The sequence below is a fragment of the Aethina tumida genome, chromosome 1 (genome assembly GCF_024364675.1).
Source record: "Aethina tumida isolate Nest 87 chromosome 1, icAetTumi1.1, whole genome shotgun sequence".
In the NCBI taxonomy this organism is placed as follows: Eukaryota; Metazoa; Arthropoda; class Insecta; order Coleoptera; family Nitidulidae; genus Aethina; species Aethina tumida.
This window is the reverse complement of record NC_065435.1, coordinates 77792765-77810231: the sequence shown is the minus strand read 5'-3', so window position 1 is coordinate 77810231 and position 17467 is coordinate 77792765. Positions and strand designations below refer to the sequence as shown.

Genomic DNA, 17467 nt, shown 5'->3' with positions numbered 1-17467 from the left:
ACGAATGTTTTATGGTTTTTACTTTCTTAAAACATAATTTTTCTTAAAAACAATACAAACAATTCGTTCACAGTCTGAAACTAGGTCCGATTAAACTGCTTTTAACAATAAAAATATCAATTACTGTAAATATGACGAATTCGTACACGTTCAAAAAATGTCACGATTACTCAGTAAGTCAACGTCCAGTCAAATTCAGATTCAGTATCATACCAAAAAATTAGGACAAATAACTTGGATATTCCCCACTGTTCAATACTATCTAAAATTAATAGATAAGACACTTTCACTTATAATAATGCAAATACAATTTAAAGTTGTAATTGTAATATAATTATTAAGTGTGGTCACATGTAACTAAAGCATTTTATTCGGTAACATATATATCTATTATACAATATTAGAAAAAATATGAAAACATAAATGAGAATTGTGTATTATTCTAAAAATTCTTTGTGACTTCTGCAAAAGCAATCTTCATATGGCAGGACTAACTAACAACTAAAATCAACAAAATTAAATTCAAATTATAACATCTTTGATTATTATTACTCTTGTTATGATATATTTGGCTCTATCAGTTAGGAGAGGAAAACTTAATTCAACAAGTTGAATTTTACTGAAAGTTTTGTCACAGGATTCGTTTCCAAATGGGGGCATGCCAACTAAAAACTAGTAACCCCCAAACTCCAATTGACGCCACTAATGTAAATTGAAGGTGCATTCCCAAGCAAAAGCGTTATTCATCACTAAACGCAATGTGATGAGGAAGAAAAGGATGAGCACATACATATCATAAGACAAGCTATCGACCCACACTACTCTTGCTTTGAGGAGGAAATAAAAAATTATTACACCGAAGGATTGCAATAAGTTTTAATAAGCAATATAACTGAATAAAATAAAGAAAATTGCAGAACAACTGGACTGTTAAACCAGAAATAAAACAAATATTACCAAATTTCTTAGTTAATTAAAATAATAATAATAAATAATTAAAATTAAAAAAAAAAAAAAACAAAATATAACCGATGCATTTTTCCAATCAGTACTTGGTCTGTCCCACCTTACTCTACGAACAACTTCCACTATACTTTGCATACTAAAAATTAATGGATAAATAAATTCTTGATCCATAGATCGGCATTCTTTTTTAAGAGAAAATTGAATCTATTGATTGCATATGATATATTATATATCTGCTAATTCTAAAAGGAGAGGGAAAGGGCTGGCTATTAGTGATGAGTAACGATTATTTTTCTTAGTATCGAGTAGATACCGATACATTTTATCCCAGTATCCGATACTTCGTACTCGTTATGAATTAATCATAAGGCATTTATTATTCAATATTGTTTGTGATTATTGAGATTTGATGTATTCAATACCATTCGATAATCAAAGTAGATATTGGTTGATAAATATAAAGATAATAAATATTTAATAATCTTGGTGTTTATTAAATATGTAAAATTTAGATTTTGAAAAGTAATTTAAGCATACGGGTATTTTAAATTATTGACCAATGTGTACGTTAATAATACAAAATAATATACCTTAAAATATAATATATTTAGAAAAACAAGATAACAAAATATAATAATAAAGTATATCAAATCAAATGCGAAATGCCATTTTAAAACAACACTATTTCTACATTTTGAATGTAATATTTTAGGTAAAAAACATTATGAATGTACCGAGCTTGATATTACGGAGTACTTAATATTTTATCTCGGAGTATCAGATACTAAATATCGAGTAGATACTATCTGCATACTACTACTGGTGATGCCAGTATTATTTCTACCGTATTACTTCCATGACAGTTGTTTTTAATGCGTCTGCAACGTTTTATAATGCGAAATTTCTAAACGATAATTTGTGAGTTGGATTCAAATAATAAGAATATTATTTTGAGTTGTTGCTATGGTTCTACGTCCATCCTATTGTTTTAACCGCTGATGTTAAAGATATGTACCAACAGATTTTAGTTAGAGATGTTCACCAGCTACATCTGTGAATTCTGTCGCCATTCCTCTTTATTTCTCGCTATCCGTACGTTCCAGCAATAAGCATTCGATGAAAAATCTGAATTTCGTAAAGTATTTCTGCTAGAATCTAAAGAATTTGAAATATGAAAATGGTTTAATAATTGTCCCGGTGTGTACAAGACTTACAACCTATTATTCATACCTGAGAGGATGAGTCTAGATTAGGACCTTCTGAAGGTATATCAGTCTAAGATCTATCGGGATTCTTCGTTAATTAAATGTTAAATAGAGTTTCAATCCACTGTCGCAGGAGCGAAGTCAGTAAAAAGACATTATCGGAGATCAGGTTGCTATCTATGAAGTACAATTAACTGTATTTGCATAGATTGTGGTTAGAGCTCTCCATCTTAATAAGAAGTAATTAGTAATTATAACGACTTAATGGCGTAACCTCTAAATCGTTTACTTAATCTGGAATCTATTTCAATCGTTTCAGATGCTGGAGCCGTTAAATTTCGAACGAATATAGGAGTTATAAACGACCAGTTGTATGTCCTTTCAGCGCAGTAAATTTTTCATTTATTTTCATTCAGTTATCTTAGTTTAGTTTAATATTGTCATTCAGTTCTTGTTTAATATACTCAGTGTGTGTCTATTTTTATTTAATTTTATGTAATGTGAGAAGTATAATGTCTTTTCTATGTTAATTATTAAAAGAATCGTATCCTTTCTTATTATCCTTAAGTATTCTGTATCCCAGCATATGTTACTAGTTTTTTTTTAGTAGTTTTATGCGACATTTTTAAGAAAATGGTATCTAATACAAACTCATCATTCTGGCCATTCTGATCAGCTTCGCTTTAAAGCATATGTGTAGACTGAAGCAACGAATGTGTGGGGTTGGTATATACAATATTTGTGTCAAAAAATAATAAATTTGAACAATACTTGAAATCTTTCAATTGTTAAATTAGTAATTAGAAGAGATAGAATATCGGCTCCACAAAAATCATGCGCTCCAAAAATTACTGCGACGAAATAACGTTATTTTGAGGAGCGTTATTTTTATAATGATATCGTCTCCGTCTTCAACATCACGCCGCTGTGCATCCCTGCGACATTGCGATAACTGTTATTCGGTTTCTCGGTATTCCAGCGATACCTAGATTCCTAGGTTCCTATGATTCAGTTAATAAATTGTTTATATAGGAAAAATGAATTAATATTTGTCTAACGAATAAATTTGTTTGAATTAATTTGAATGTGTTTTTTGTAACATAAATCAGCGAAAATGTAACGGAACGGTATGGAACTCGAATAGCAATATTGAAACGATAACGAATTAAAATTAGTCGCCTCATTCCACAAAAATATTGGTCGAAAATTACGTTATTAAAATACCGACATATTTTTTCCGCTACCCATCAATTTCTTCTTTGGAGTAGTACCTACTTATTTATGCAGTTTGAATAATATTCAGATTAGATCATCCAAATCATGTTATACTACTTAACAATAGTAAAATTGTTCAAAATTTAGCTAACCTAACAAATAAACTCCGACATCAATAAAAACAGAATGCAACTATTTACAATAAGTCACTTGGGAGTTCCCACAAATTAGTACACACACAAGACTATATAGACTAAATTTATATTTGACATATGTGTAATGATAAGCCCACAGTTCGTAGACTATCTAAATAGCAACAATGAATTATTTATTGTAGATTTCTGATATATAGGAATTGATGATTATAACGAAGAAGCAGATGTATCTACAATAATCGGATAATGGAATCTATATTATGACTCCAGTCACAAAATGGAAATACAAAATTTACTATAGAAACAAACTTGATGAGAAATGGCAATACAACTAAAAATAACAGGAATTCAAATAAAAATGTTGACCAAATATTGATTTAAACAGACAGCAGTGTTATAAAGGCAAGTTTAAGAATGTCATATCCACCTTACTTGCATACATGTATACATACTTCTTTTTCTAAAAAATGCAACCGAGGTGCGACACATGTAGAAGAAATCTTACCATAAAATATATTTTTCCACATTAATATTTCTGTAAAGATGTAGGTTATTTAAAAAAACAGTTTTTATAAAAGACATTTTTATTTTACAATTGAGCATTGTAATATAGTAATACAAAAAATTACTAAGCCTAATCAGTTTCATACACTTAACGTCCTATTGCACAGTCTGTAATGTTGTACATCGTTCACAAATCTCTGCAACTGATGTACGAATGTTGGCATATCCTAAAACAAAGAAATTAGCAAATAATAACACTCGTAAAATATGATTATACCTTGTCGTGGTTAAAAACAAAATTTTGTAATAAAACTTGCCCTTGTTGGCCATTCACTCCTTCAATACTGTGCACAAATTGTTCTAAAAATTTGAAGAAGTGATTCAAATCCACAGACGCTATATTATAAATTGCTACGAGAATTTCTTCCGCTAGTAGATCTTTTGTCTTATCAATCAAAGTTTTTATTAAAACGTTCAAGAAATTGTATGACATGGCCTGCTTAAATATCAACTAAAACCAACCAAAAATCAATAAAAAATAAAATCAAACCCTCAAATAAAAAATACCTTTTGGTAAAGTTTCCATTTGGTATTTATATCTTCTAAAGACCAAAGACTAGATCTAAAAACATTGATATCATTCTGTTCCAAGGCGTGGCCGAAAACATTCAACACAGCCAAAAGATGTTCGGGTTTTCTTGGTGTGTCCGGGCCCGCATCTTCGCTACAGCCCGGTGAATAGCCCAATCTAACCTGTGACATGTAAAAGTACTGCCACCTATACAATAGAATACTGTGTAGTAATACTATTAAAGTTTGATAAACTTCTGGGTTTTCACTGGCCCTTGAACAAACTGCAGGGTATGTGATATCCATGCAAAAATGTAGAATGGTGGGGAGGAGACTTTTGTACACAGTACTTCTGGTTTCGACGACTTCTTGCAGCATTTGCAGTACAGATTCCACTCCAGTTAAATTTGCAGTGTGTCGACTAAAAAATATATTATAACTGGTTGTTAGGTAATTTGTTAGTGGTTTCACAGAGAATAATACAGTTTCATCTTCCACCATTCTTTTTAACTTCGCTAGCGCAACACGTTCTGTAAATGTATATAAATATTTGTGAACAAACGTCTCCATGTATAGTGATGATATATAACAGAGAAATTTATTAATTTTTATTATTCAACGCATTGGTATATTTTAACAAATGCCTTAATCAGTTTACATAAAATAACCGTTGAATCTAATAGATCCTCTGAAATTTAAATGTTCAAAAGTGCAATATATGGCTGCTCTGTCAATAAATGTATTCATGTATTTAATTATTTACTATTTGAAGTTAATTATTCGATTATTTCAAAATATTAAATTGTTATTAATAGTTAGTTAGTTATGACCCAAAACTTTTATAGTAGATAACTGTGTATTATTTTTCTTATATCTTTGCGATTATTAGATATTGAAAATAAGTGATGTAGTCACACAATCTAGAAGAAAACACTTAAAACTTCAATGAAATAGAACAATACTAGAATTATCATAAGGTGATTATAATTGATCATATCATAAAATAAAAATAAAAGTTCAGAGATTCCAAAAATCATTAATAGTAGGCAACTTTATCCAAAATGCCAAAATCCTTCAATGGACACATAATTAAAGAGATGTAAAATGTGTCATAAGGTTTTTGCTGGGGAATAATTGTAATTTCAAGTAAAACTAATTTAGAGAAAAATTATCAAAATAATAATAATAATAATAATAAAATAACAAAAACAACTGCAATTAGTACAAATCTGCAATGAAGCTAAACATTAATATAGCAAAATTAATTTTGAAAGGAATTTTTATTGACTAAATGAGTAATGTTTAATTTAAAATTGTGTAATATCCTTTTTGATTTATAATTTCATATTTCCCAGGAATAGACTCGACCAATTACCGAATAAATGATATATCTATAAATCTGTATAATTTTTATGTCAAATCTGGTTATCATCGTGTTGACATGATTTTATAGTTGGTATCTGGAGATTACTTCAGTCAAGGCAAAACATGATTTGATATTTTAACCAATCTGTCATAATTTTGGATTTGTGTTTGGAGTTGTTGAAACACATTACATATTTTCTTGAAGCAAAGTGTTCTTTAATATATCCTACTACATCAGAAGCGAAGAAACATTTCCACAGTATAATTAAACCACCACCTTGTTTTACATTGGATATCTAACATAAGCTAAATTGACATTTTTAAATAAATTAAATGTGGATTCATCACTAAATCATTATGCAATTCAGTGAAGGTGATCCTGAGCAAATCAAAATCGAACCTTCACATCCTTAATTGAAAGCAGGGTTTTCTTTACAAGTCCATAGCTAAATAAAGCCTCATCCACTAGCCTTCTTCTCACAGTCCTTAAACTAAATATCCTATTTCCTCCAGGCTTTAATTTGAGTTAACGATGAGAATGAACCGTTTTTTGACATTCGAATTATCCATTTGATTCTCCCAAGTTTATCGAATTCGTTAAATATTCTTTGAAGCTATCCCTATTTTTTTTTATAGGCTGTATTATATTTATTTTAAAGCGCATCATACCGTTTGACTACGACCCGTTATTAAATAATTATAATAATCAAAAAACCTCTGGTACGTTGAACTGATTTGAATTATACAGAGTATAAAGATGCTATAATTTTGTTAAAAGATAAAAAAAATATGTAGTTACTTAATCAAAGAATAAAATTATATTGACTAGATACATAATGGACATAACAATAACAGAAAAAACAATAAATATTACATACATTGGAACCCATTTCAAGTAGAGCAGCTATTTTTAATATATATTAAAAAGTGTGGTATTATGGCCACTACTGTATTTCTGAAATTGAATTCCCAATTGCGACATATTGATAATCGACTGGCGTGGCAGTCAAGTCGAATTATTTTCGTTCTTCCGTCTTAAGAATTTTTTTCTTTAAGTGTCATCTACTTTCTAATTAGTGAAAAAGTTTCTATGTAATTTTTTACTATTATACATGGGAATATTTGTCCATAAATTGAAATTTACAGAATATGGCTTGCATGAACTCTATAACTACAGAATCTCCTATTTACTGAATGAGAACAAACGATAAAGGGCGGAATTATTGTTCTGCATTATTTGTTTGTATTGTGAATGTCCTTACTCAAATCCTTCTCGTAAGAACGCCTCGAGATTGTCTTTTAAGCATTCAGGTTGCAGGACACCGAAAATTGACAAAAAGAATTGCTCGTACGTTCCGTGTTCGTTTGTGTAGATACAATTCCGACAAACAGTTAAAGCGTGTGAAAACGTGCTCTGAAAACATACTCGTTAAAAATATTCCCAGCAACTACTAAACTAATTACCAATACAACTCCATTGAGCAACTTCTTCGTACTAGTCGGATAATCTTTTAGATTGTCAATGATGTGACTCATAACCGGGAACAGCCTGTCAGTAACCTCCTTCACTCTATTCTGTGGCGTCCCCGCATTCAAACTAACAAATTCCCTTGTCAAAATTTCGAAAAACGTTGCGATTAAGGTGTGTCTTTTCGCCACCACCTCCTCAGTCATTTCCTTCCAGGGTTTCATCAATAGTGCGCTGACCGCGTTGTATACCACAAACATCGTTTCCTTTTCGGCAAATTTCAAACCCGGTGTGTGAAGTACGAATTGAGGCACAACAGGGAAAAGCATAAGTTCCGTGAATGGAACGACGTTCGTGATTGTCCATAATAAATGAGCCGCCGAATGCGTCACTTTAGAGGGAACCGTTGTCGATTCCTGTAGCACCGGAATCGTGATGTCCAGTAGCGTTTTCAGATTGTGGTTGGTCAGTTTACTCTCGTGCGACATCCAAATCAGGATTGTTTTTAAGGCTGCTAATAGTTGAGCATGTCTGTAAATATCTGAATTAATTTAAGAACATTACAGTTAATTAGATCTTACATATCGACGAAAGCTTCTGTCAGACGTGAATCTCCCATTTTTAAATTATAGAAACGTACGGACGTGGCCAGAACCGCGCTTTCCAATAACTTGTCAACGAACACGTTCAGAGATTGTGCGGCACATTTGAATACCTCAGGACAGTCGGCAACGACCGACGCTAGCCTCGCAATTGTTTGTGTGGTCGTCGAATAGTCCTTGAGGAGGTAATACATGTTATCAGTCTGATTGATCTCGTAGTTTAGGGCGCAATTGTTGTGGTCCACCGCCGTTTCCAAATGTTTGTAGAAGTCGTTCGCCATGTTCCAAGGCAACAACTGTTAAATAATTGTGTTTGTATTATTTTATTATTAAAAATAATAAGGTTTAATTGTTGCGATTTCCAAATGGTTTACTTTAATTCTAGAATATTAGGCTCTTGATTTAAGTTTAAGCTTTATTTTAATAATTTGTAGCGTCAGTAGCTTTTCCACATTGCAATGCTTTAAGAACTCGATAACGTTTGACTCAGTTACAATTTTTGTTTTAAGGTAAGTTAGTATTAAGATAATCTGTCTCTGACTATATATTTTAAATATGTATATAGATAATTGTTCTATTTAGTTTAGTGGTAATACATTTTTAATATCCCTCAAATATTTTTCTAAATATAAAACTGTGATTTAATGTTTTGCTCGCTCATAGTTTCGTCGAAAGAGTTTTTGGACTACCACACCGAATATTGTAGTACAATATTTAAATCATTTGCTATCAATGATAAAAATTAAATTTATAATTGTAAATTTTCTTGTTTGTCAATAAAATTTATTCAGTTATTTTTAACTTGCATTAATTTTCATTAATTTTGTTTCTCAACTGACCTATGAATCAACGGTATGTAAAAATTATCGAAAGTAAATTTCGTTTAATAGTTTTGGCTATGTAGCATATTACTTTATAAAAAATTATTGTCTAAATTCTCTGGAAATTTCAAGAATGTATACAAAATATATTCGAAAATACCATTTAAATTTTTAGTTGCTAGAAGACAACAATAAACGAGTCAATTTAAATGATTTTAATATTAATCATCCATTATTATTATTATTTTTATATTTTTATTTGGCTTTAAATTATCTTTATTTATTAATCTGTAGTTATTTTAATTCCTTTTTAACTATAAATGAATAAATATGTAAAATATATATTTTTTAATGCTTCATTTAAACTCCCTTCTTCCATGAGATACCTTAAATTAAGTATAGGAGGACAATAACTTCAAGTAACTAGAGATCGGCTTGTAAACCGTAATATTATGTTTATTGTGCGAGATACATATTCCAGACAAAGAAGTCCATTCATCATCAGCGCAGTTGGTCAATGTTAGATAGTTTCTTTGATGGGAGAGCAACATGTTTCTTATCCATATGAACCATATATTGAAACCATTGTTTCTACCATCATTCAAGAGAAACAGAACAATGAAAACAAAGAATAATAGTACTAACATTAGATAGAAATTATGTATTCTGATAACATCGATACTTTCGTGTGAAACAGTAATCTGTTACTGTTTTTTTTTGTTTTTATGGAACTATTTATATACATTATAATATGGCATGGATATTTATAAAAATAATTTTATTTGAGATATTTAATAAAAATATATATTATTTTCAACATTAACATGATTTTTCTAAACGTCAATAGAACAATAAAAAAATACGTTTAATGCGAATTAAATATCTTTATTAAACCTTTTTTAAATAAATGAACATACGAAATAGATATTAACTCGATTCTGTAATAAAAATGAAATCTCAATTTTTGCTAACACTTTTTTGTCTAATTACCGAAAGCGAAGTTTTTGTGCCTGAAGAGACAATATTTTTGGGATTATGAACGACGTAAGGGAAACAATTTGATAACAAATTTCGTTGTCAATCTTTCGTAATCGATATTATCTATTGACATCATTATGAGGTATAGAATACGGAAGAAGTATGATATAATTATTAATTTATTACAATCAGTTCTAAAGACGCATATTCACTATACCTACTATTTTTGTTAAAGCAAGCTCAAATGTTGTTAAATATGTTGAATTTTTAAATTCTCAGCTTATAATTACGCAGAATATTTACAAAAAAATAATTTTAATTTTATAATTACAGCATGTTCTAATATTAAAGCAAACCTTATGGAATAGTATTGGAAAAAGCAAATGCTTTAAATTCTTAATTAATAAAACTCCTAATATTAAAAACTTGAACAATTTCCGACTAATTGTTGGCATTTTCAACTAGGAGAGTGGCACATTCCACACATTTTTAAAAAAGTGCGGCCCAAATATATTATTAAAAAAATGTGCTTATTTCACTACAACATTTTTGTTAATACAGATCAAAATTATAAATTTGGACAATACAAATGCTTTAATTTTGTAATTAAAACAAACAATATTATGACAAAAATTAAAGCAAATGCTTATTGTTAGTTTGTAGTGAGAGAGTGACCCATTCCACACATTTTAAAGTGCGGTCCATATTTGTTCATTCTAATGAAATTAAACACGCTTCACAACACCCACCATTTCTTTTAAAGGATGTTAATTAAGATAAAAAAATATATACAATTTTCGACTAATTTTTGGTATTTTACGGTAGAAGAGTGATCCATTCCACATATTTTGAAATTGGTCATGTCTAAACGCTTTAATTTCGCTGATTTTAACGAAATTGTACACGTTTCACTTCACCTACCACTTTTGTTAATGTAAAATCAATTGTTGTTGTTAAATGAACAATTATTGCATTTTGCGATAAGAGAGTGGCCCACTCCACACATTTTAAAGAAAGTGTGGTCTAAATGCTTTGATTTTTAATGAAATTGTGTGCGTTTAACTATAAAGTTAAGGATCGAAACTCGAAACGAAAAATTTTCACGTCACAAATGCTCTATAGATACCAATGGAACTATCTAACATTAAAGCAAGCAAACTATTTGGAATAGTATTAAGACAAAATTTTAAGCAAATATTCCAATTTCATAGTTAAAGCAACAAAGCTAACATTAAAGCAAGCCATTTGAAATCGTGCCAAATTTATTATTAAATAAAATTTTTGACCAATTGTTGGTACTCTTGGTAGGAGTCATCAGGCATGTGAAATTAAGAATAAAAAAAGACCCAGATAATACCAAAACCAAAAAAAATTCTAATACAATTGTTTATAGAACAATATGTTTTAATTTCATCAATCATGGTATACATATATACAGCAATATTTAAGTAACTTACTGCTACTTGTATAGTGTCTGAAGGTGAATGTTCGGCGATCATCACGATTATCTCGATTGTAGCTTTTACGAATATTTGCCAGTCTGTTTCGTTCTGTAAAATTATATAATACTGCAATCAAGGTAATAACAAATTATAAGACTTACATCATCGTTTACGTCACTGTTGTTGATTGTAATTAACTGATCATAGTTGTAGGTAAACTGCACCTTTTTCAACAACGAATAAACCAATTGTTTAAACACCTCGGCGTACCTAAAATAAATCGTTAAAAACCATGTAAGTAAATCGAAACTGTTAAATATATACAGTGCGAGCATATCGGATTCTTACATAGGCAGATTTAGGTGGTGTTAAAACCCTTAAACAAGGATCCCTAGAAAAACACATCTAGAATAAAATTACACCAAATCAGACCTATACAAAACACATAATTAAATAGTGAGCAGGACGTTGCAACTTACTTGTGGGAATTCTCAGGTTTGATCTGTTTGAGAAAAGCGGCCCAGACGGTTGCGCAGTGCATGTAACACGGCACGGAAGGCAGCTGCATGGTGAGATTGTACAGGTAGGACAGGAAGTCCAGGGCGGAGAAGTTATGGTCCTGTTCGAAGCGCCACATATGCTGGTCTATCAGTAAGACTAATAACTCCGATAATTTCTCTACAAAACTAAAATAGGGTAATAAACAAATAACATATCAGTATAGTATAACATACAGTGGATCGAGCGAGTCAACTCTATTGCCACAATGAATGATATCCCTCAACATAACAACGGTGTGCTGGAACAATCTTTCAAAGAACTGTCGACTGCCAGGCGGCACGCTTTTCCTGTATAGCACCTCGCAGACGGCCGACATGGCCAGCACGCACATGTCGTCGTCCTCTTGAGCGTAAGAGGCGCGATTCGTGAACGCAAACACAGACTGCACGATTTCGGGCGGAATTTTGTCGACGGGCGTCCATGTCAGGAGTTGCTGTAAGGTTTCCAAGGCCTCTTTGATGAGAGCGCGGGTGTCGGGACGCGAGGTAGTCGGTGCCAGGTTGGGGGAACGGGTGGCATGCGACGACGGATGCGTCGGCGAAGGCGGCGGCGTGGCAGTGCTCGTGTGGCGCGGTTTAGTGCCTAAAAAATTGTTTTCTTTGTTACATATTTCATAAGAATTTCCTAGTTAATTTTTTTGCCAGTTGCTTTTACCTAAATTGTCTAAAATATTTCTTAGTAACTCAAAAACTACTGGAATGTAAGGTTGCAGCAGTCTTGTGATTTCATCCTTTCTGTCACTACTGAAAGGACATGGTATACACATGAATTCTTCACTAGTCGTTCGCAATAAAATTAAACCAACCAATTGGTTTGCTTCAGATTTTAGTAACTGTAAATCACAAGAAAAATTAACCCTTAAATAGGTAAAACCTTTTAACTCTCATTACCTCTAGTATGTTAATAAAATAATTAGGATCATTATGTGGCCATTCATGTTTGGCAATGTCTGCTAGAAGCTTGGCATACTTTCCTTTAAGAAAATGGGGCATGCTCAGCACGTGTTCAATTAAATAACTAAAAATTACAGTCCTTATATATTCTTTATCTGGCTGACTAATTTCCATCCACTGTTTTTTAATTATATTCTAAAAATATAACTGTGTCAAATAAAAATTAACAATATATGTGTAACATACCTCAAGTGTGGATAAAGCAAACATTGTCACATATTGACTAGAAGTGTTGGTGACAAAATAAAGACACAGTTTCCAAATTTCTGGAGCACTCCTGAATGATTCGAGTTGCTGTTCAATTTCATGTTTTCGTATGTTGTTAGTTAGGGGGTTAAAGAACTCTTCTAGTAAACGTTCAAGTGCGACTAGTTGACCGTTTACATTTAGATCCTGAAACATCATTTACAATAGTCTGATAACGGTTATTGAAACATTGAGGTTAGTATTTTAGGTGGAATTTTCAATGTTGGATTATATTGGGTCGTTCTTTTTGCATACCATAATTATTAGTTAAGATCGTTGATTTTTCACATGACACTGTAAAATCGTTGTCGGGCTGCAGAGCTTTTGTTAAAAAATTAGCAAAAAGTTTGACATTTCGGGTGGGTAAGGCAACATTGTCACATCTCCATCTGTTAAATGTCAAAGCTGTATCACAAATTCTCATTTAACAAAACTATGTAAGATACCATATTAATTAAAATCTTATTAGCAATAGCACAGCTATTTTGTAGACTCGACATGGCATTTATATTAATTTATTTGCACACTATTAAACTATTAATTTCAATTTAAATATAAAGAAAATAAATATCTAATTTCAATTCATTGATCACAAAAACAGAATTTCAGAAGAGTGATTCGACATATCTAATTAAAACGATATTTTCAAAAATAACAAATCAACAACTAATGAATTAATATTTTTTGAAAACTTGAGAACCAGTGTATAAGCACCAGTGCCATCTATACATTGTATATTAATCCATTAAAATATGCATATGTTGATAACAGAAATCTGTAATGCCGAATTTACATTTTTTAGTAGTTAGATATATTTTTCATAGGTGGCGCTAGTTTGTATCAGAATAAAATTTTTTTAAATGATTATATCATTTTAACAAACTTTTATGTAAAAGCTACAAACAGTATTGCAATATGAATGTCGCCATTTGATTATTTTTTCTAAAAATTAATTTCTCAGAAAACAAATAAATTTAAAATTTTTCTCAAAATTACGTCTTTTGAATCAACCATCCCCAATAGACTTTTAATATAGAATATTGGATATATGTTTAAAAACTTTGCATGAAATTCTTATAATTATTAAAATATGAGATATAAGAAAGTAATGTGAGTATTTCTCGTATACAAAAAAATATAATTTATCTAATTATATTTAAATCCATGTAATAAAAAACATTGACCCATTAATAAAAAAGTAGAAATCTTACAACCGTACGTCCAATAAAATATATGTTTATAAATACGAAATAATCATTCTCCTCAAAAAACAAGGGTCAAGTACCGGTCTGGACTCATTCATTGTGATGGAATGATTTAAGGTGACCGGACTCCGGCAAGAAAACAAACAAACAAATAGAGCATGGGCTGAAAAACCGGGCCACAGAATCTGACTCCGCCATGTCAGACCGGGCCCTTAAAGGGTAATTGAAAAATGAAATGGGACATATTAAACTAAGTGATCCCGATCCCGTAGGACGTTGTGCCCTGGTCCGTTTCGCGTGCAAAAATTGGTATTGCGTTATACACGCTCGTGTTTTTATGAAAATTGGCCGGGGATGTTTAATTATTTAACCATTCCTTTCCGGGATCTGTTTAGCGTCAATCCCCGTCACAGTTTAATCTGGACCCGTTCCAAGTAACGTACGTAAAACTATTACAACTGGCTGATCGGAATAAAGTATTTATAAGGCGCATAAGTAATCAGTTTTTAAGAAATTAAACGAAGATTGTTGAATCAGTTGTTACTAAATGTTAAAATAAACGGACAAAAATGGAATTAGATTAATTTCATGCGATTCGGGGGTTTGTTTGTCGGGAAAGGTTTGATTAATGCGAGGGGGGTGGGGTGTTTAATGTGAGTGGAGAAGGAGGGAGGCATTTCGGATCGCAGGTATTGCAATAAACATGCGGAAATCTTATGTAAAGAACACTCGAGACAGTTTGTCGGGGTTATATTGTTTCTAGAAAATTTGCATTTCGAGCGTAGCCTTTGGCTGATTTCCTCATCTGTGCACCCTTGAAAAATGATTTTAATAACCTTTTGCCGATCGCGTCGCGGCGCATAATCAAGTTCAATTTATTTGTGGAAACCCAATTACAGGGAACGGGGACAAAAGAATAACGAGAGACAAGATTTAACGGGTTTCTTAATATAATAAACGAATTTATTATTCATTTTCTTTTTCGTCCGGGACTTGGTTTAATAACCTTTAGACTTCACGGCGATAGAATCGTTAAGAGAATACTAACTTTTCTCGTTAGTTTTTCTAATATAATGAAACTCGGTTTTTTATTGTCTCGCCCTCTCCCTTTTTTTCCTCTCGTTCAAACGGTGTCGATTCGATTTTATTGCTGATTTTTTAATAAAACGGTACCATTAACATCTATTTCAGCGGTAATGCCTTCTCTTAAATTCTATTCGCATTCAAAAGCTTTTCTCCAATCGTTATAACTTGATGTTTCAATAATTTTCCCACTGTTCTGGATGTGGAATACATAAAAATTTTTGTTGAAATATGTGCGAATAACATAATTTTCACAGATTTTTAAAGTTTGTTAACTTAATAAAAGTGTCATTTTTATTGTACGTTAAATTACAAAAATACAAAGTAAAATAATTCATTGTGGTGGCAGGCGGTCAATTTGGAATGCGATTAATAAACCGTGCAATAAAAGCGTCGTCGACGTCGGTTTAACAAAACACAAAAAAACTAGGTGAATAGTTAAAAATTTGCAAAACATATCGACGCCGATTTATCACTTTTGGCGCATTAAACACTGGCTGGGACGAAAAAACACAAAGGGGTAGGGGGCGACAGAGAACACACGGCGCTATTCATTAATTTATTTCGCACCTCACGTGAACGTAAATCCGACCCCTTTTTCTCTGTTTGTTGTGTTTTTTCGCCCGGTTCTTTTTTTTCCCGTTGTTTACAGTCGAGTTTTGACAAGTCTGATGAATTATATCCACATTATCGCGGGACATTTGTCAAGATACACAATACGCAAAAATTCGGGTCGTAATCACATTACACATCAGATATCGCGTTTTGGTTTCAATTAGTTCGACTCACTTTTCGGGTTTTCCTTCCACCCTCAATTCGGCGTCGTAGCTTATTCGTGTAGTCTAAAAGAAATGCACAAGAATTTTAAAAGATTTTTGATTTTCATGTTTTATTTCGTTTTAATTATAAAAACTAAATTAAACAATTTGGTGTTTGTAGAAAACTAAAATATTATTAAAGTTTGAATATTAAATCATTTTGAAGTTGTTTAAAGTTTACTTCAGTTTAGTTTTAAATTATTAAGCTATTTTATATTATAATATTAATATAATTTAATAACGACTTAACGAACGATAAATTATTTTACATTTTAAATACAATTTATTTCGTTTTAATCATAAAAACTAAATTAAAAAATGTGGTGTTTTTAAAAAACTGAAATATAATTTGAGTTTGAATATTAAATCACTTTGAAGTTGTTAAATTCCTTACACATCAGATAATGCGTTTTGGTTTCAATTAGTTCGACTCACTTTTCGAGTTTTCTTTCCACCGTAGCACAATTCGGCACCGTAACTTATTCGTGTAGGTGAAAGAAATGCACAGGAATTTTAGAAGATTCTTCATATTCGTGTTTTATTCCGTATTAATTATAAAAACTAAATTAAAAAATTTTATGTTTTTAAAAAACTAAAATATTATTTTCAAATATCCTATTTGCCTGTTTGAGGATGCAAAAAAATCTTTTGAAGTTATAAAAAATTGTGGAGATTAATATAAATATAAAAATTTAAATTGCAAGAAAATTTAAAAAATTACAATTTTTAGAATAAATAATAAATTTTTAAATATTTTGGATTTTAAATATATATTGCAATTGAATATGAACTGTATTTGAAGGTGATTAAAATGACGAAATATAACACGTTGAAGACCGCATTACAAAATCGTATTTCTCACACATGGACGGGCATTTTTTTTATTGTTAATTACGTATATATTTTTTTTAAATACTTGTTTAGTGTACAATAATTTGCGGTAGACATTATTTAACCCCTATCATTTACCATATTTATGAAAAAAATAGTACTAAATATCACTGTATAAGAAGTTTGGTTTTAATGTTTTATTAGGTTTTATTTTTGGATTCCAATTTAAAAAAGAAAGAAATGCGTTTAAAACACCAATATAGATAGTCATCCATTCCCAAAAATTTTTAAATTATGAAATTAGATATTTTCAACTTAAGTGTTTAACGGAAATGTTTTGGAAAACTTGTAAGTTAATTTCTTTAGTTGGGTTTACACATCTGTTCTCTGGAGCGCCGTTTTAAGCTGGAACGGCGCAACATATCAAAATTTGAAGATAGTTAACATGATTTACGTGTGCATTTCATTTGCGCCGGTTG

The 17467-nt window shown here is 31.0% G+C and overlaps 1 protein-coding gene across 1 annotated transcript; it reads right to left on the bottom strand.

Annotated features, from left to right (window-relative positions):
• Positions 1-4107: 4107 nt before the first annotated feature.
• On the bottom strand, positions 4108-13421 carry LOC109609695 (exportin-6). The gene is made up of 14 exons (XM_020026417.2): positions 13307-13421; positions 12992-13198; positions 12743-12940; positions 12507-12684; positions 12026-12434; positions 11771-11977; positions 11453-11561; positions 11307-11399; positions 8030-8346; positions 7445-7979; positions 7243-7394; positions 4613-5036; positions 4323-4556; positions 4108-4272 (listed from the first exon to the last, which is right to left on the bottom strand). Exons 1-14 carry the CDS (start codon positions 13307-13309, stop codon positions 4186-4188), a joined length of 3153 nt encoding a protein of 1050 aa, XP_019881976.2. The 5' UTR covers positions 13310-13421; the 3' UTR covers positions 4108-4185.
• Positions 13422-17467: the final 4046 nt, after the last annotated feature.

Excerpts from the sequence above, each read along its gene's own strand:
- LOC109609695 (XM_020026417.2), bottom strand. Across the intron at positions 12,685-12,742 it reads ATTTTATTAACATACTAGAG|TTACTAAAATCTGAAGCAAA; the intron begins GTAATGAGAGTT and ends TGTGATTTACAG. Across the intron at positions 11,400-11,452 it reads ACAGTGACGTAAACGATGAT|AACGAAACAGACTGGCAAAT; the intron begins GTAAGTCTTATA and ends ATAATTTTACAG.